This window comes from Littorina saxatilis, linkage group LG3 (genome assembly GCF_037325665.1).
Source record: "Littorina saxatilis isolate snail1 linkage group LG3, US_GU_Lsax_2.0, whole genome shotgun sequence".
Taxonomy (NCBI): domain Eukaryota; kingdom Metazoa; phylum Mollusca; class Gastropoda; order Littorinimorpha; family Littorinidae; genus Littorina; species Littorina saxatilis.
In genome coordinates this window covers 35,126,956-35,147,673 of record NC_090247.1, presented here as the reverse complement: position 1 = coordinate 35,147,673, position 20,718 = coordinate 35,126,956, and the positions used below count along the sequence as shown (strand labels likewise).

General features: G+C 45.9%; 1 protein-coding gene and 1 non-coding gene across 2 annotated transcripts; both read right to left on the bottom strand.

Moving 5' to 3' along the window:
* Positions 1–127: 127 nt before the first annotated feature.
* LOC138962245 (sialate O-acetylesterase-like) lies at positions 128–18,756 on the bottom strand. The gene is made up of 10 exons (XM_070333989.1): positions 18,580–18,756; positions 16,617–16,789; positions 15,837–16,034; positions 15,137–15,275; positions 14,463–14,661; positions 13,625–13,758; positions 5,951–6,090; positions 5,139–5,296; positions 4,821–5,007; positions 128–4,427 (listed from the first exon to the last, which is right to left on the bottom strand). The coding sequence occupies exons 1-10, from the start codon at positions 18,680–18,682 to the stop codon at positions 4,116–4,118; spliced, it is 1,743 nt and encodes a 580-aa protein (XP_070190090.1). The 5' UTR covers positions 18,683–18,756; the 3' UTR covers positions 128–4,115.
* LOC138963332 (5S ribosomal RNA) lies at positions 12,176–12,294 on the bottom strand. Its single transcript, XR_011454797.1, has one exon. It is a non-coding gene; the product is annotated as a 5S ribosomal RNA (ribosomal RNA).
* Positions 18,757–20,718: the final 1,962 nt, after the last annotated feature.

Genomic DNA, 20,718 nt, shown 5'->3' with positions numbered 1-20,718 from the left:
TGAATGAATAATCACAACACATGACTAATCCAGAAGTGTTTGTCCAGAGCTTTACTACTGATGTGATATATTATTCTGAACACATACTGATACAACAACAAAACCAAATAATGTAGCACAGCACAGGTTAATCAAAGCAGATGTTTATTATCAAAACAACAAAACTGCTTGGAATGCAAGCTTAAATATCCTTCAACGAAAAAAATCAAAGAGACCGCCTGAGTACCAGTCAAACAACTTGTGATAATGCATGTTTCAGCTAATAGGTACTACCCTGGCCAAGTTTCCTCTCAAGACATCAAAGAGACCGCCCCATAGGTTAAACTCGGTCACTGACCCCGGTGCAGGAAGTGTTTCCTCTCTCAGATCTATGACAGGGGAACCACCTCTCATAGCAAAAACTGGGAAGAAGGTCAGTGTCTAAACAAGGCAACCCAGCTATCACAATGGACCTGCCTTTGATCTCGCGGCACACACAGAGCACACATATTTCCACTCTGTATTCTTCCTTTGATGTGCGTTTGTTACCGGTATACTTTTTTAATTTTGGTGCGCCCTATCGGCCCCCTGCGCCCAATGGGTGACTGGATTACAATTTTGTTTAAAAAGCCTTATGCGCTGTAGCGCCTTGTAACCCGGAAAATACGGTATATTAACTTGACAAACATGAAACCACCAAATTGCAATGCCATGACTTTAAAATGAATGTAAACATAAATTTCATTCCAGAACAGAGAGAACCCTGCAAAAATTCACATTCTTTTCGGTACATTTGAATACTTAATCAACAAATGTTTGTAATATGCAGAAAAGAACACATACATTTGACTTTGAACAGCACAAAAAAAACAAAATAAGTTTTGTTAAATTCAAACTCTAGAGTTTAAGTAAGCGTAGTGGAATACAGCAAGGAAAACGTTTTTTAAAACAGGAAAGAACAAGAAAACTGGTATGATGCAAACGTTGATTCAGTTGTTGCTTTATTTATCATCCTATTTTCTTGTATTCTCATCCAAGTTCTGTTAAAACAATTCAAATTGAGACTATTAAAGGCAGCATAAAGACAGTGTAAATAAACAGCTTTGAACCATATGTCACTGGTCAATTCACAAATGTATTAGTTCTTGTAAACATATGTCGAGACTAGATAAAAACATTTAACTGCACCAAGGATACATGGTAATTCAAACAAATATTTTTGTCAGTTCAAGACTCCTCAGTTACTAGTGTACATATGATCAAAGACATTTGTAAACTCGTAAAGAACAAACTGACTGGAATCTGTTCTACGTACTGTATTGTACCACATTGCAAGCCCCTGGAGCAATTTTTTTATTAGTGCTTTTGTGAACAATTAACAAGTGGCTCTATCCCATCCCCCCCCCCCCCCCCCCCCCCCTTTCCCCGTCGCGATATAACCTTGAACGGTTGAAAACGAAGAAAAGAAAAGATGTAGTCGGAGTGACGTCCCTTGTTATATTCGGTAGGCACGTCTTCTTACCCAAATGTATCCCTAATGATAGCAAAAACGAGCCCAAACGGTACCCCAAGTAAAACACAGTGTTGTATTTAAATGTTAACACACACACACACATACACACAACACCCAACACAGTGTGTGTGTGTGTGTGTGCGCAGGTTAGACATATATTCTAAAATCTTAACTAAGGTTGGATAAACAGGACGGAAAATAAATTCAGAAGAAATGCACACACAAACACACTGTCTCGCACACACACTTACACACAGATACACTCAAACGCAAGCATTAGCAATGATTGCAGATTATAACAAATAATGTTATGTTTGTATAAAATGTTCTTAGTGCATTATGTAGAATCATAGTTCAATACAATCAGAAGGAACTGTTATTTCATCACCTGCACAGTAGTAGTGCTTACAAGTTTTGCAAGAGAAAAAGCATGAGAAGTTCCTTGAATGATGTTTCATTGATTTGTAATTTAATTATATCAGGAATGAAGAGAATATGCCAGAATATATGAGTGATTGGACTTGTACAGGTCAATTCTTAGGGTTGGGGTAATCAATTTGTTCAATTTGTTCGAATTATTTTTGAGAGAAAGAGAGTGAGAGATAAAGAGTCCGGGTAGAAAGAGACTGAGATAGGTAAAGAGAGAGAGAGAGAAAGAGACAGAGACAGAGAGACAGAGAGACAGAGAGAGAGGAGACTATAGCTGGAGAGTCCGGAGAGTGAGTCATCCTGCAAATATCGCTTCAAAAGAACACACGATGTGAATTGATCATTGCACATTCACACATATTGTAAGTCAAAATTCCTGAGACTTATTTTATTAGACGTATCTCACATTATTTCTTCAATGCTTCAATGCTTTCTAGACGTTCTCGATGCAAACAGATAGTGTCTACATGCAACATGAGTAATTATACAGTCATGATTTGAAGATTTGTCAGCGACAAACTTTTGACACAGGCTCATTTAGCAAAGCTTTGTTGAAATAATTTTCTGATGATAAAAAAAGACAGCAGATGTTTACTTTGTTGTTGATATAAACGAATGGATGGAGACCAAACATGGTCAGTCTTGTCCAGAAATGTTTGTTCTTGGCTGTTTTTCTCATTTTGTATCTTAGCAACCACATACCACAAGAAAACCAAATAATATCAGTTCATCCAGCACGAATAAACTGAAGCTGAAGTAAAAAACAAATTAAAAAAAAAACCCAGTGCAACACAATTACTTGAAACGCAAAAGATTAGGATCCGCTGCAGCAACAGCACAAAGGAATGTAACGAGTTTTGTTTATAGTTAACTTCATTTATGAACCCTTCAGCAAACTACTTGGAATGTACAGATTTTATGTCAACTATTAGTATTAAACTACATGTACTCATTGCAACTGCATGGCTATAAAATGAAGAGAGATAAAACCATTTCCTTGCACAACATAATGAACCCTGTTCTATGATAGCCAAATTCATGCATTCTTTTCAGCACATTTGCATAGTTGATCATCAGCTGTATATACATGTAATAATAGCAGTAAAATAAAACATATATTTAATTTCAAACAGCACAAATATGCCACGCGTTTTTCTTAATTTTCTATTGTTAATTATGAACAGGGAAACAAACTTTACAAGGAATGTACAGATCCTGGTTCTGTCAAATATTAAACTGCTAATTGCAACTGCATGGCGACATTTTCTGGTTAAAAATAAACATTCACTTGCGTCAAGGATACATGGAACATCCAAATAATATTTGTCTGAGTTAAACAACCCTCAATTCCTGGTGATCAGATGGAATAAATATATTTGTGAATTTATACTGAACAAACTCATATGAATCTGTACAGTGCACACTCCAACCGAAACACACACACACACATACACACACACACACACACGGACTGACACCATCATCAGAACAAAAACAAATTTACAATCTTGAATAAAAATGTAATGGTGCTGTGAGAAAAAAAGACAAAGGCCCCGCCTGACACTAGCAAACAACATACATATTACCATCTTTGACTTTGAATCGCCACAGTGGGAGAGAACCAAAAGGTCCAGGACATTTGGTCGAGGGTCAAAAAATAGGTCCAGTGTGACAAAATGTTGACAGCCAAAAGTCGAGGGGACCTTTTGTGCCTCAACATTTTGATCCTCAACCTTTTGTCGCAAACCCACCACAGCACACCACCATGGCAACAGCGCAATTCAATTCTAGAAAAATAACCCAAAATGTAGAAAATTGCACATATACACTCTTGAGCAGAATTTTAAACTGAGCAAAGAAGTGAAATCTCATAGTCAGAATGAACGTATTCCAAACTGGATAACTGTTGTATGTGTCATAAGCAGAATCTACCTTGCATGACAAAAACAACATGTACATCGATCAGCCTCTATCACCACAGTTGATCACTGCACCAAGGCATTTGTGCAAGAAAAAATGTTGTTAGCAACACACAAAAAATACAGAAAAGCAGAATCTCCCTCTCGGCAAAGGAATGAAGTCTTTCAATCATAAGATACTCAGAACTACATAACAACTGAATACGAACAGGCTTTCTCCAGTGGAACATGATTACTGAATACAAACAGGCCTTCTCCAGTCAAACACACCTTAACTACTGAATACGAACAGGCTTTCTCCAGTTTAATGCAAAACTGGAAGTTTCTCCTGAGCTCAAACCGGGAGGGTATGCCACAAAAGGAGGGGCAGGCAAAGCATTCTGCTTGGAGTAGATTGCACACTGCTTGAGCTGGCAAGGGGTGAGCCTCCAGGCGTACCTCAGTCCCAAAATGTTTTGGTCAGCCCCGCAGACACCTGCGTAGAGTTCAACATGTGTTGTGTTGCTTGCAGTGATGGGCGTAGGTATCCACCATGCTTTGCCTCCTGACAGTTGACAGGAGAAACCGCCATTGAGGGAGCAGCATAACTGGAAGGGATGGAGCATAAGACATACTTTAGATTTGAATGTTGAAGTACTGGGGAGTTTTTCCTTTTGTCTATGATGAAACATTCCAATACCTTCCCGTACTTGTTTTTCTACTCAAAATGAATTAAATAGAATAAAATTCCGAACCTCTAACCTGCAAACATTTTGTCCATTTCATGTAATCGACAAAGCACTGTGCATTTCGTGAAATCAGCAGCGCTTGTTTCAAAATTTTAATCTGCTGTAAACAAATCTTTCTCTATCTCTAAATCTGCATTAGTCTGAGGAACAAAAGAACACATGTATAAACCATGTGTAGTCACAATTATGAACTTGCTTCCAATGTGTTAAAACACATACACGCACGCATGCATGTACACATACACACATTACCTCAAACCCCTCTGTCTGCCGCAGTTCCAATGTCCATGTGGTTCCGTAATTGAGAACCAAGGTGTCTGGCAAATGTGTTATGTTGACAGGAAGCGGTCCTTTCCAGAGGGAACTGATGTTGTACGCCACATCCAGTCCACCCAGAAACAGGCGATACGCTATATCCTCCTTGTCACGAGTGTGCACACTGCCACACAAAAAAAGGACATAAAATGAATGCATTCACTTAATGGAAGTGATTTTGCCTATCATATGGAAGGTTTGGGGTTGGAATCTTGGTAAACAGAAAGAAACAAACAAAAGAAAGGGTGAACTCACGGTCCAAATGGAGAATTGAAATCAGTGATGTCCAAGCTGACTGCCATGAAGACATTTGTCATCTTAGGGTTAGGCACATAACCATAATCAGCTGTCTGGTGCCAGCGTATGTCCGGGTAACCATGGCTGATTGTTGCATCTTGCCTGTTTGCTCCAATCTTTAAGGAAAAAACACAAGAGAGGTCAAGAGAAAAATGAAGACAGAAAATGTTCATGAGCTGACTCATTAGGTCTGGTGCTGTCTTTGTGTGCACATACTGATTGTTGTGCAAGGTAAAGATCCCATATCAGGAGCAGCAGGTTGTGGATGGTGGTATGGATACACAACTCACACTTTGTATGCACCATTCCTTATGGATGGCCCGTGGCTACCCACGTGGTTGGGATGGACAAACAACTACATTTGACAAAACGGCAAACGCAATAGGAAACAAAAAAGAATGGGTACTTTTGGCTGCTTCCGCGGGCATCTTCCCATAACAGGGGCGGATCAGTTGCTTTGTAAGGGGGGGGGCACTTTGAATCGAAAGTGAATGTGATGGGTGCAAAGCGCCCGAATTTGCTAGGGGGGTCCGGGGGCATGCTCCCCCGGAAAAAAATGTTGCCCAAAGAAGCAAAATGGTGCCATTTGGTGCCATTTGAACTTAGAAATGGTCATAGAATCAGCATAGAAAAATCTTTTTTTTTCTTCTTCTTTTTTTTCTTTTTTTTTTTCGGGGGGGGGGGGGGGGCACGTGCCCCCTGTGCCCCCCCCCTCGTCCGCCCCTGCATAATATTTAACATGATGTGTACGGGAATTAAGTGACACTTGCCTGAACAAACCCAAAAGGAAAGTCTGTCCTGGTTTGTCCGTGAGAAGCCTGTGAGAATTTGCTTCGCCAGTCAGCAATCATGGTGGGGAAGGTACAGTTGTAGTTGTCACGATAACTCGGTGGAGCTGCATCATTCTCTCCTGGAAAAAAGGAAACAATATCAGCTGTAGATACTGTGCAAAGTGTGTTTTTAAGTTTACTCTAAAATACAGTTTAGTTGTAGTCTGCTCTTTATTCATACCTTTACAATACTGTAAAAAAAAAAAAGGAAAAAAATGTAAGGCTTCTTTTTAAGCCTACTGTCTATATGATACTTACCGAGACAGTACTATTATTGCACATTATCTATTATAGGCCGAAAAAATTGGACAAAACGCTGAGTGGGTACAATTATCTCCCATAACCATGCGCCACCGTGGATCCCAAGCACTGTCCGAGTGCTTCCCCCTTACAGGATGTAGGTGGCGCGTCCTCTTTCTTTATGAGCTGCAGACCCTCAAAAAGCCCATAACATATCAAGAGGGGAGGCGGGAGGGAAACTCTAATAGTACTGTCTCGGTAAGTATCATATAGACAGTAGGCTTAAAAAGAAGCCTTACAGTCAATATAACACTTACCTCGACAGTACTATTATTGCACAGAATACCAGAGTGGTGTGAGGGTGATATGTAGAGTATTAAACTCCTTAATCAAAATCACTTAAATCCAAGGATTAAGATACCCAGGCAATTTTCGAACAGTACTACCGTAAAAGAAAATATACCCAAGAAACATACCTTAGACTGACGTGACCATGCTAGCAACCACTGCTGTGTGGTGAACTCAATGTCAAAGTCCAGGCCACTCAAAGCTTGAATACCACTGAGTCTACGGCAAGTGGCTAAAGCGATGAGGAACAATTAGTCTTAAAAATCAGCAACTTGATACTGATGCCTGCCAGGGGTTCAAACTCATTGCTACGCAGGAGTTTGAGGACCAGAAAGACATCCCCCTTGGGAAATGAAACCCGAGGTTTAGACACCGCTGCATTGCTAATACCCGAAAGGACATTAGCGATGAGGGAGGACCTGATCAAGTGTTCAGTTCTGCGACCAGTAGCGGCCGCAATCGTGGAAGCGATGGCAGATCTGTATCCAAGAAGAGTCTTAGAAGAAAGACTCTTCTTTTGATACACTTCCACCAGGAAGTTGGCCAAGTCCTGTGTTGAGGGATAAAGCGGCTTTATCCCCTTGGACAAGGCGAAGGTGGCCCAAGCTCTCCAGCGTAAGTCGTAGAGCTGATTAGTTGATCGCCTCTAGCGTTCAAGGAAAACTCTACTGAACTCTTGTGCAATCCTAGTGCAAGCAGTTTGGAGCGCACAAGAGCCATGCGGTCAAGCACAGACTCTCTGGACGTGGATGAGGGAGGCATGATCGAGGCTGGAGCAGACCTCCCCCGTCCAGATCCAGAGGTAGAGGGTCTACGTGGGTGAGACCGCGAAGATCTGGAAACCACGGAGCTGTTGGCCAGTAAGGCGCGACCAAAATCAGTCTTGGTCGTTCCTGCAGATATTTTGCCAGCACCCTCGGAATCAGAGATGTCGGGGGATAGGCGTAAGCATCGAGGAGCCTCCACAAGAGAGTGAATGCGTCCAAGTGGAACGCATTCATGTCTCGAAAGGGGCTGACGTACCTGGGAAGCCGAGCGCTGAATCGAGTTACGAAAAGATCGATCAGAGGACGGTCCCACCTTGCCCACAGACGCTGTAGAACGTTGTGAGCGATGGTCCATTCTGTGGAGAGAACCTGATCGCCCCGACTGAGAATGTCGGCCAGGGCGTTCAGTTTCCCCGGAACGAACTGGACTGACATCCGGACCTGATTGGTCTGGCACCAGAGCAGAATCTCCTCCGCCAACAGGGAGAGGGACCGAGAATTGGTGCCCCCCTGGTGGCGAAGGTAAGCTAAGCATGTGGTGTTGTTGTCCCCGTTGAAAATCAGAGGGGCCAAGGACAGGCCGAATGGGAGGGCCCGAAACTCGAACACCGTGCCCTCCCAAACGAACCGGAGCAGATGTCGGTACCCCGGGGCCACCAGGATGTGGAAGTAAGCATCCTGGAGGTCCCAGACATGGCCCAATCGTTTGGCCGGATGGCCAACCGGACCGACGAAGGGGTTTCCATCTTGAACTTGCACCTGTGAAGGTACAAGTTCAAGGTGGAGAGGTCCAACACCGGCCTGAACCGGCCGTCCTTTTTGGGGACGGTGAACAGGCGGGAGCAGAACCCCAGAGAAGGCTGAGAAAGGGGGTAGACCGCCTTCTTCTCGACCAACGAGTTCACCTCGTCCTGAAGAGCCTGCCATCTGGCAGGCTCTCGAGGAGGGGGGAACGTCCAAGGTAGAGCGGACAATGGAGGTTGTGACGACAGCGGTAGAGAAAACCCCGACCACACCACCCTCAAGAAAAACTGGTTGGAGACCAGTCTGCCCCACATGCCGCGGGCCCGAAAAAAGGGAACCGCCGGACGAAAGAGGGGCAACTTGAGGGGGCGTCAACGTAGGGCCGGGACTCACTGAAAATTCTGCTGGCGGGCAGGCGCAGGCTTGCGACCACCCCCCCTGGTGGTGCTGCTTCCCCTTACCTGTCTGAGCACCCTTCGTCTTGCTTGGGAACGCAACAGGCGCCTAAGAGGAGGAAGAAGGAGGCAGTGAAACTGGCTTCTTCTTCTTCTTCTGAGGCTGGGAGCTGGAGGTGACTGTAGCACTTCTCTTACTCCCCGCCGCCGTCGCCGAAGCAGCGAGGCCAACCATCAGAGAATCAGTGTTCCTCTGGCGTGTGGACTCCACCACAGAACGAACAGTGTCCGGATGAAAGAGGGAAGAAGGCTGAGGAAACGTGTTCCTCAGACTCTTCCTCATATCCGGAGGCACTATAGAAGTAGGCAGAAAATGATCACGGAACAGGGCCAATAAAGTGGACCCGTGTTCCAATGGCCAATTCTGCCGCAGACGTCACGCACGATCGCACGGCATGCAAAGCCCGATCCACTCGAACCGTGTCAAGGACCCGAGTGGAATCGGACTCTGCCCGATTGGGAGGGTCCAACAGTGTGGACAGCGTGCTCATCCATGTCAAGGCCTGTGATTGGGCCTCGACTGTGGAAGAAACGGTGGCCTCAAGATTGTGGAACGAAGCAGAGCTCAGTTCCACCTTCTTGACCGAAGGCACCTCCCCAACGAACACATCACCGTCAGCCCCACCCTAAACACTCGAAGTCTGGAAAGGGAGAGTTCGAGAGTCAAAGGGAAAAGGGAGGGACGAAACAGATTGGACACGAGGAAACAGTGGAGGTGCGCCTCCCGAAGGAAAGCATGGCACTGAACCCGCGTCCTCCCGAGGAACATAGGTCGCGTTTGCACGTGAATCTGTACTCCTCAGGCGATGTGCTGCCGCTTCCACCGTGGCACTTAGACTAGGGTGGAACGCGAATTGCCGGCGGCCGGATCGTTCATAAAACGAGCCGCCGGCAGACGCGGCGTGAGCCTCCCGCGCCCGGGCCGAAGCGGACTCAAAGGACGAGAGGGCGTCTCAGGGAAGGACGTCCTGAAACTGTTCAAACGTCCTTCTAGCTGTGCGAGGACGAGCCTCCTACCTCTCGTCCTCAGACCCCGGGTCCACGTCCTGTGTGTCAACACTAGACGACAGACGCTTAAGAGAGGCATCCGTGACGTCAAGACGCCGCGTGATGTCTGTCATGTACTGTTGGAAAGTACGAAGCATAGCTTCGGAAGTTCCATCAGAAACCGGCAAGGGTAGAGGTTCAGTGTTAACCTCAGGGCGACCCTGATCCTCCTCCCTATCGTCCTCCGACTCACTCTCCTCTTCACTTCCCGACAACTCCTCAAAAGCAGGAGTGTAGGGAGCTTGAGGGGGAAGAGCCGAAAGCGATGAAGCAGGCTGTGAAGAAACGCCCACAGAAGCAAGAGGCCGCGAAGACCCCTGCCCCAAAGACGAAACGTCTCCAGCAGCCGAAGGGGGAGAAAAACAACAACCCTGCGACTGTTGGGTCAGCCCAGCCAACGAACCCCCGCCATTTATAGACTGAACAGGAACCCATCGGGTCTGATCAGAAAAGAAATGGTCCGGTCCGGTCGGGGGTGCCGATCCGGTCCGGCAGGGTGGTCCGGTCCGGTGCCGTACCATCCGGAGGTCCCGTTCAGCACCGAACCATCGTACCCACAGAAGTGTTCGGGTGGTTAGGTCCGGACGTGGACATACCGTACCATCCGGACCCGTAGGTCCGGTGGTCCGGTATGGTCCGGTTCGGTGCCAGACCATCCAGACCAACAGAGGTGGTCGGGTGGTCCCGCACCGGACCATCCGGACCCGTAGGTCCGGAACCGTAGGTCCGGTACCATCCGGAGGTCCTGTTCGGCACCGAACCATCCGTACGCACAGAAGTGTTCGGGTGGTTCGGTCCGGGCGTGGACGTACCGTACCATCCGGACCCGTAGGTCCGGTTCGGTGCCAGACCATCCGGACCAACAGAGGTGGTCGGGTGGTCCGGACCGGTCCGGTAGGGTGGTCCGGTGTTCCGGTCCGGTGTTCCGGTCCGGTCCCGTACCATCCGGAGGTCCCGTTCGGTACCGAACCATCCGTACCCACAGAAGTGTTCGGGTGGCTCGGTCCGGACGTGGACACACCGTACCATCCGGACCCGTAAGTCCGGTATGGTCCGGTTCGGTGCCAGACCATCCGGACCAACAGAGGTGGTCGGGTGGTCCGGTCCGGACCGGACCACCGGTCCAGCACCGGACCATCCGGACCCGTAGGTCCGGTCCGGTCCCGCACCATCCGGAGGTCCCGTTCGGCACCGAACCACCCGTACCCACAGAAGTGTTCGGGTGGCTCGGTCCGGACGTGGACATACCGTACCATCCGGACCCGTAGGTCCGGTTCGGTGCCAGACCATCCGGACCAACAGAGGTGGTCGGGTGGTCCGGACCGATCCGGTAGGGTGGTCCGGTGTTCCGGTCCTGTGGTCCGGTCCCATACCATCCGGAGGTCCCGTACGGCACCGAACCATCCGTACCCACTGAAGTGTTCGGTCCGGACGTGGACCTACCGTACCATCCGGACCCGTAGGTCCGGTATGGTCCGGTATGGTCCGGTTCGGTGACAGACCATCCGGACCAACAGAGGTGGTCGGGTGGTCCGGTACCGGACCATCCGAACCCGTAGATTCGGTCCGGTCCCGTACCATCCGGAGGTCCCGTTCGGTACCGAACCATCCGTACCCACAGAAGTGTTCGGGTGGCTCGGTCCGGACGTGGACATACCGTACCATCCGGACCCGTAGGTCCGGCATGGTCCGGTTCGGTGCCAGACCACCCGGACCAACAGAGGTGGTCGAGTGGTCCGGTCCCGACCGGACCACTGGTCCGGTACCGTACCCTCCGGACCCGTAGGTCCGGTGTGTTCCGGTTCGGTGCCAGACCACCCAGACCAACAGAGGTGGTCGGGTGGTCCGGTCCCGACCGAAACACTGGTCCCGTACCGTACCATCCGGACCCGTAGGTCCGGGGGGTCCGGCAAGGGCCAGAGGTACTGTCCCGCACCGGACCCTAAGGTCCGGTACGGTCCCGTACCATGGGTCCCGTCCGGACCAAACCCGGAGGTCAAGTCCAGTCGGGACCCGTGGGTCCGGTTCGATCCCGACCCGTAAGCCTGGAACGTTCCGGACCCTTGGTCCGGACCATCCGTCACCCGAACACCAGACGCTAAGGAATGGTGTGGGGTCAAGACGGTCCGGTCGGAGGTGTCGGTCTGAGCAACAGAAACAATGTTCCCGTCGCCCTGACCATTCGACAGAAGTACCACGTTCTGTCGAACACCTCCACGTCCAGTAACTAGTCGGCCGGAGCGTTTCAAGAGGGACAGCCACCAGTCACACGGACGTCAGAGGGAACCGTAGTAGCAGTGGTCGTAGGCACGAAGCCTGAAACCCCTGCCCCCACAGGACCGCCCTGAACGGGGTCAATTCGCATCCCAACCCCAGCGGGGAGGGAATTCAGAGACCCCGTCATCTCCTCCGATCTCCCCCCCCAGGAGGCCGAAACTACTGTCAAAACAGCAGCAGACGACCCAGCGAGGGAGTTCAGAGGAGGACCCGTGTCCCTCCTGGCTTCCACAGCGGTGGAAACCGAGGAGGGCACAGGAGAGGCACCGGAAAAAGAAAGATTTTAATGCCAACTGCACCCGGTGTTCCCAGGCGGTCACCCATCCAAGTACTAACCGGGCCCGACGTTGCTTAACTTCGGTGGTCGGACGAGAACCGGTGTTTTCAACGTGGTATGGCCGTTGGCTGTCAAAACCTGAGTCTCTCCAGTAGCCCCTAGATCGGATTCACCAACCCCCAAAGAGGGTTGGGAATCGACCTGCCCCCGGATTCGAGCCAGGGGGGAGAAGGAAACCTTCCCCCCAGGCTTGAAACCGGGAGGAGCTGAAGCCTGAGACTGAGGGCCGGACAACGGCGTCGAAGGGGGGGAAGCCTGTTCCACTGAAGGAGAAGGAGAAAGAAGCTTTTTCTTTCCCCTCGACCTTCCCCGAACCTTCGACGGCGCAGCCCCGCCCGAAGTCCCAGGCTCAAGCCCAGCCTGTTTGAGCAAGCTCGCATTGAGCTTGCTCAAACAGGCTTTCTCCGCCCTCCCTCGCCGCAAACGCAAAGCGTTTGGGGAGGGAGAGTCGGAGCGCCGAAAGATCCCCTTCTCCGTGCGTAAAACATGACGCTGGGCGCCCGGAGAAGGGTTGCCCCCCGGCGGCAGACTCTGGTTCCGTAGAACCAGAGCCCAAAACAGGACGAGACATCCTACCTCGCCCTGTACGTACCCTTAAAGACCGAGAATTAACAAAATTCAAAGAAAATTTAGGTCAATACTCAAGTGAATGCGGCGAAACGAGAAGCAGACGACCGGTCACCACGAAGTAGGACGGGAGGCACGCCGAGTCCGCCACACAAAAACGGAGGCACAAGTTGAAGGAAACACAACGTAGCCTCAAGCCAGAAGTGGAATAACACACAATAATCCAACAGGTGATAGTCCACACAGAAAAGGAGCCTCTTAGTCCAAAATAATCCGGGAGCGTAGCAGAAACACAGCCGGTCTGACACGCGCGAAAAAAGAAAGAGGACGCGCCACCTACATCCTGTAAGGGGGAAGCACTCGGACAGTGCTTGGGATCCACGGTGGCGCATGGTTATGGGAGATAATTGTACCCACTCAGCGTTTTGTCCAATTTTTTCGGCCTATAATAGATAATGTGCAATAATAGTACTGTCGAGGTAAGTGTTATATTGACAAGTGGCTTTTGAGATTATTTTGTTTCAAATTTCTCAGAAAAGTACAACATAACCTAAAGGTGTCCTACATTAGCAGCACATGTGTCTTTTTAAAAAATGAAATTTCTCCCTTTATGAATTATTTTTAACAACTGTGAGCATGTGTGCTCATGTGTGATTATAGACTTGTGGATGTGAGTGACTGAACAAGTAAATAGGTATATGTACTTGTGCATGAATTAATGCTCTAAAATAACAAAATGACAATCTTCTTTGCATAGCTTGACAGTATCAATCATTTACTTCAGAGGTCAAGATTCACTGTATTGTCTACTACAGACACCTGCCTTACTGACCTTGATCCCAGATAACACCATATATGGTCATGGGCAGGAATGGATGGACCATGGCATTCCAGAGTTGTCCCAAGTCCTGTTCTATCCTGCCAGATGCTACTTTATCATTCACCACATCTGCCGTCAATGCCTCACTGCAAAGAGTAAAAACAGAATCACACACCAATTAAGCTGGCGAATTGTTTGAGATGTGCTTTAATGTTGACCATTTACTTTACTTTGTTTAAACCAGATGTTCTTCATTTCTCTTTCTTAGATCTTATTATGATATGTTGGGGATGCATCAAAAGCTGACCTGTGTAAAACACAGTATGTGTACTAACACAGAGTTGTTCTCAGTCTTCCGTCAATAACAAATACTTTTATTCTGACCCCTTACTAGATAACTGTTCTGTGTTCGATAACTTTGTCATAAAAAGGTCTTCTGACCATCAATTTTCCCATTCAGAGGACAAAGCCAGAACAATCCAGGTCCAACTGAGTCTGGGAACAAAACGGCTACTATAATAGATTTGCTCTCAGGTCAAAAGACATCACCACGTAAAGTAAGAATTTTATCAATTTCCAAACCAAAGGATTTGTCTCTCTCTCTCTCTCTCTCTCTCTCCTATTCACATCTTCACATCCTTCTTCTTTTTCTCATTGACATTCTTGGTATAAATGCATATGCTCATTTTGTGTACCTGTTGGTTATTATGAGAAGCATTTAGTTCTAATAAGAGTTCATCATAGCATCTTCCCCAATCCCCATTCCTGCCGCTCCTACAAAAACAACAACACAAATTAACCAACACACACACAAAACAAAAACACTTGTTATGTATAGCTCTCCACTCACATAACTGCATTTGCCGATTCCTTGCCCTGAGGAGCGTCTCCACACTTTTTCAAGGCGTCAGCTGACATCCACTGTTCGATGGGCGTACCTCCCCACGTTGTGTCGACCAGCCCGATAGGATAGCCCAGTTTCTGGTACAGGTACTTGCCATACAGCCAACAGATGGCAGAAAAATACTGAGACGTGTGACCTAAGGTAGCTGAAACATGTAGATATGCAATGCTGTACAGGACAAATTTGGTACCCTAGTACAGAACATAATGCAAGACAGCATAGTATAATTTGACACACAAACACATGATGTAATTTGAGATAAAATAATGTAATACTACACTTTTTCATATATTCATGGAAATCACAAGACAGCAACTCCATTTTATTAGCATAAAAGAACACAATACATGTACAATATATTCACAAATAAACTTGTTGACATGGTAACAGGCAACATGCGTTCTCAGTCTAGTAACTTGTAAGTAAGGTATAATAGTCAAGTTGAGGTGATGTATTGAAAGAAATGATACACAACTCAACATGTTGTTTATCTAGTACATAGATAATTACAAGACAGCAACTCTGTCTCACCTGCAGATTACTGATGCCCTGCAACTCCGACTTAAACATAAATACAGAGACAGACAGGCAAACAGACAAACACAAACAAAGAACCGTACCATTGCTAGGAAGGGACCACTTTTCCAGAACAGACTCCAAGTCAGACAGTGGTTGTGCAGAGCGCTTTCTGTCTACAGCAAACACTCTGATGTCTTGATAATTCTTCGCCTCCTCCATTTCTTCACTGCCATTGAATGCCTTAGAACATAAAGTGCAGTATGTACCAGTACATGTTTTAATAATAAGATGATCTTATAACTTTTGTACATGCATCACTTAGGAGCTGTCCTAATAAATTCTATTCTTCTTCATCTTCTGTGTTTGTGGGCAGCGTCTCCCATGTACACTCGTATAAGCATGATATGCAAGTGTATGGCCATTTTTTCCTCATGTAAGCAGTCATACTATGATTCCAGGGAATAAACACTGTCTAATATTGAATTGAGAGTATTGGTTTAGTCTATAGATGGTTGTTGCTTGTACTAGACGTGTACCTAAATTCACTAACCAAAGTCAGTCTAGTATCAAATGTGAAATAAGTGGGAGACGAGCAGCTATTAAAAATAGATCAGTACACACAAAAATGAAATAAAAAATAAAAACTTTGAAGAGCTTAAACAAAATTGTGAAAGTACAAATGTCTTTTTCTCCATGTATACATAAAAAAAATATATCAAAGATTTTTCCATTTAAATAAAAGTTATTTTCTCACAAAATAAATAAGTACACAACACACACACACACACACAAAGAACTAACCATATCTAAAGTGAAAGCCATGTTAGACTGTCCAGAGCACAGCCACACGTCGCCAAACAGAATGTCGTTAAGGTGAATGGTCTGTGTCTCTATCATTGCAGTGATGCTGAACGGACCAGCGCTGGACTCTGCCTCCAGCAAAACTTTCCATACGCCCAGCTCATCAACAACTGCATTGTAAACCTTGCGCCCTTTCACCTGATTAAAGTTGAGTGAAATAAACAGTCATTAAGTTAAAGCTTAAATCATGCCAGCCAAGAATGCTACTACACTGAGAACTGAAAAGAAATAGCATTATTTACTGCTTGATACTGGCAAAAAAGTTACTGTCCTTTTTGCAAGCATGCACATTTAAATGAAGTTGACAATGACTCACAAAACAACTACAAACACATGCAGGCAAACTACAAGGGACATAGTGGGCACATCTCCACACGTGTCAGTGATCTGTACCCTGCATGCAATCAAATCGGTAATGCTGATAGTCAGCTCCAATGTGCATACTTTCTAAATGAAAAAAAGCGTTATATTGAGCAGACAATGCAGAAAGCACCGATTGGAACTAATTTTCACTGAGATGCCTGTTGTTCGCATGGTTTCACTAGCACAATCCGCCGACCACCTGTGGAGACACACAACTCACTAGTGATTGGCCTACAATGTCACATGTGGTTTGTCTCAGTGTTTTCAAGGAAAAGTACCTGTGCCACTATTGACTACTCATAAAAACTTGAGTTATTTCTGAACAAATCTACTAGAAGTATACATTTTGCGAAGTACCTGAACAATCACTCGAGCTCCTGGGTCAGGATGGTAGCCCCAAATGGTTGCTTGTTGGGGAGCCTTCTGCAGAACCATGTGGTCTCCATAATATGATGCAAAGGAGAACGCTTTCTGCACAGGCTTCTGTGCTGTGGTGGCTGGGTTGTTCAGCTCTTCACCTCGCTCAAAATCTGTATGGGTGTGAAAAAAAAAGAGATTGTGAGAAATATGCTATTTAAACTACAAGCAGCAGAAAAGTCACTGGTTTTCAAATTTGACTAAAATTAAATCAAGCAATTTTTAAGTCGTTGCACATCACATGCACAATGATTTCTCAAACAATATTCATACAAAATAGCAGGCAAAAGGCTGTCAAAGCCTAAAAAGCTACTTAATTTGTGTAACCATATTTGCGTGATGTTGACAGTTGAAACTGCTTGCCAAAAAGGACAGTATCTTTTTTTCCCAGGGACCCAGTATCAACTTTTGAGGTTTTGGAACTGAAACAATATCAGGCTCCCTTATTTTTGTGTCCATGTGGTGAGAAAAGCTTGTATCTCCAGCTGTTTATAAAAAGAAAAAAGTTTTTGAGAAGAAGACTCCTATCTTCATTTGTTTCCAAAAAAATAAACACAGCTTAAAGTTAAACTAACAAGGTTTTAGTATATATATATTCTATTTCTGGATGACTCCTTTGGATAAAAAGCTATATCTCAATATTTTCTCAGTTGTATTGAAAACAAGAGGCGAAGCCTTCAAGGCTCACGTAAGAAATCGACAAACAGTAACACAAACTCAATCACTCCGTCACACATACACACACACACACACACACACACACACAGTAAGCATAGGTGACACTGTGCAAGAAAGCGAGACACTAGATCTAGATCTAGCCTACTTAAGCCTGTCCTTAATTGAGCCCGTAGTCGACTACACAAAGCTTCGCAAAGTCTTAACACCAAAAACCCGCAGCTACGGCGTGGTACTTTGACCCCAACATCGCTTCTCAAGTTTTGACATGCGAAACTTCGCCGTAGCTCGCAACGAAGTTTGGTGTTTTTTTGTAAGAAGAGTGCTTTTTGATTCAAGATGGACGACGAAATCAGACTCAATACCATAGTGAAGAATGCACTTATCGACTTTGGTCGATATCGACTAACCTCCTACCTGTATTATTTCATACTGCGATGCATTGACATGTCGAATGAAACTCGAAATCCCAGCGCTCACGCCAACCGGCCGTGCTCAGTCAACGAAATAGAACACATACAATTAACTTACGTCATCATCAAGTACGTAAAGTACAATTTGTGACGTAAAGTACTCAGAAAGAAGCACACCACGCGCTGGTCGAGACTACGTGCAATGCGCTTTCTGACTAATAAGATTTGAGACGCCAAGACATGAAAAGATAACTCTCTTTTCCGCCATAGTGCCTTCCAACTAGTCTCGGCCCGCTCAAAATAATGAGCCAAAATGACCGAGACTTTCAGTAATTCCTTCGCGTGACGTCTAACCCTCTTACGCCATAATGTGACGTCTTCAAATGACGAAATGTTAAAGTTTCTACCACAGACATACACACGCACACACGCACACACACACGCACAGACAGACAAAGTTACGATCGCATAGGCTACACTTATGTGAGCCAATGATTAACAACTGACATTAACACAAATTTAGATTGCAATTGCACTGTTAAGTGTTATAAAGAAACTATCAACCCATGAATAATTGAATTAAAGTTAACTTATATTTGATGCATAGATAGAAATTTCAAAACAGTTGTTTTTTAGTTTTTCTCAAAACAGCAGAAATTGAGATAAGAGTTTTGTGAATTATAGCGACGATTTGTGTTCTGCAACACCACTAACGTTTCCACAACAGATTCCTCTACAAGGTACTGAGGAAATCCTTATACAGGGAAACTAATCCTCATTGGTTGGTGCGCCCTTGTTGTTACCTAATAACGTACCGTCTTCTTCGTTCCACTGTTGTGACATGTGAATAACATTCTGTCGGTGCGCAGTGATCCATCGGCACACAACAAGCAACAACAGACAGAAAGTTTTAGCCATCTTGATGGTGAAGGCAACGCGCTCCGCCTTTTGGCTTGTCAACAACAAGTCTGTAGATAGAGTGACGGCCCTTGACATTGTTACTTTTGGTCGGCACGTCTTCTTACCACATTTAACACGAAGTTCACCCAAATAATAACCCAACTGATCCCAAAAGGATACCCAAAGCAAATCATTCTGAAAGTTATTCAAATGTGATAAAACGTTTTTATTCTTCGTTATGTTATACTGACATTACAAGAGAGCCCCACAATGTAGCACAACTGCTAACTCTGAGTGTAATAAGTACCACTGATATAGCCCCCCCCCCCCCCCCCCCTTCCCCTCGTGCCACCCACTGACCACCGAGTACTCGAGGGAACTGAATTAATCCTATGTCCCAGCGTGCATAGGTAACAGTAGTCTTATCTTCTATCCCACAGTAAAAGAAGTATATGTGAAAACACTATGATAACATTTATCAAACGGAAATGGAATGAAAAAAGGATTAAATAGAAAGGGGCTGTTGAGGAATAAAAGTCGGTACAAGAGATGAGGGTTTGGAGTACAATTGTAGAAGATGAACTACAGTACAATGAGAAGGGGCGCTCCAGTGAGGAGGGAGGGGGGGGTAAATATAGCAGTAGGTGTGCCTGATACAAAAAGCTGGTGGTGGTGGTAGGCGGGGGTAGGGTAAGTGTACCTGTTTGTTTACTACACCCGTACGAATGAGCTGACATAATAATACGAATATTTATAAGGCGCCGGTCCATATTAGACATACCGGTATATGACATACCGGGACATACTTTTGTCCCTCAAATAGTTGTACATGTACCTGTTTATAGCCTCATGTAGAGAAAGAGCAACTGGTGATTGCCAGTTCCCGAGCTAGCTAGGGGCTCTGTCATCAGTGAACACGCGGCCAGTACCGTGTAACTGGCCTTGAGACCGATCGATTCAAGGGGGGCAATCTCAGTCATCTGAAAGAGGGAAATCCAAACGCAATCCGCCTTGTTCGATTTTATGGGCTTGGACGATAGAGAAAAATAAGAAAACCAAAAGCTGGAGTCCAGTCTGGACGAAACTGCTATCAAGAACGCAGAATTGATTTTTTCTGAGTTTTTTTTAGCCGTAAGCGCCATGTTTATCGGAGCAGGAAACTCTTCCAGAGTGAGGCCCCTTTGTTGGTTTCACTGCAGCCGCCAGCAGTTATGAGAAATTCGAAATGAGAAATGGCGCTTACGGCTAAAAAAAAAACCTCAGAAAAAATCAATTCTGCGTTCTTGATAGCAGTTTCGTCCAGACTGGACTCCGGCTTTTGGTTTTCTTATTTTTCTCTATCGTCCAAGCCCATAAAATCGAACAAGGCGGATTGCGTTTGGATTTCCCTCTTTCAGATGACTGAGATTGCCCCCCTTGAATCGATCGGTCTCAAGGCCAGTTACACGGTACTGGCCGCGTGTTCAAGATGGAGGCTCTGTATCCGACTTAATTGTCAGTTCCACCGCCAGCCACGTAGGGGAAGGGCTCCTAATATGGACCGGCTCCTAATATGGACCACCTCTTGACTCGCTGACAAACTAACGGCGCTAGAGCGCTAAAAACAATTTCATTCGCTGTATTCACCCTCTCTGGATAACTTGCACATGTCAAAACAGTTGCAGAAACACAAACCTCAAAACCGTTAGCCTTTTTCTCTTTTTATATTTAGTCAAGTTTTGACTAAATATTTTAACATCGAGGGGGAATCGAAACGAGGGTCGTGGTGTATGTGCGTGTGTCTGTGTGTCTGTGTGTGTGTGTGTGTGTGTGTGTGTGTGTGTGTGTAGAGCGATTCAGACTAAACTACTGGACCGATCTTTATGAAATTTGACATGTGAGTTTCTGGGTATGAAATCCCCGAACGTTTTTTTTAATTTTTTTGATAAATGTCTTTGATGACGTCATATCCGGCTTTTCGTGAAAGTTGAGGCGGCACTGTCACGCCCTCATTTTTCAACCAAATTGGTTGACATTTTGTTCAAGTAATCTTCGACGAAGCCCGGACTTCGGTA

Coding starts and splice junctions, on each gene's coding strand:
- LOC138962245 (XM_070333989.1), bottom strand. CDS start 18,682: ATGGCTAAAACTTTCTGTCTGTTGTTGCTTGTTGTGTGCCGATGGATC. Junction 14,662..15,136: donor GTGGTCCCTTCCTAGCAATG/GTACGGTTCTTT, acceptor TACATGTTTCAG/CTACCTTAGGTCACACGTCT. Junction 5,297..5,950: donor TTCCTTTTGGGTTTGTTCAG/GCAAGTGTCACT, acceptor TTTTCCTTAAAG/ATTGGAGCAAACAGGCAAGA.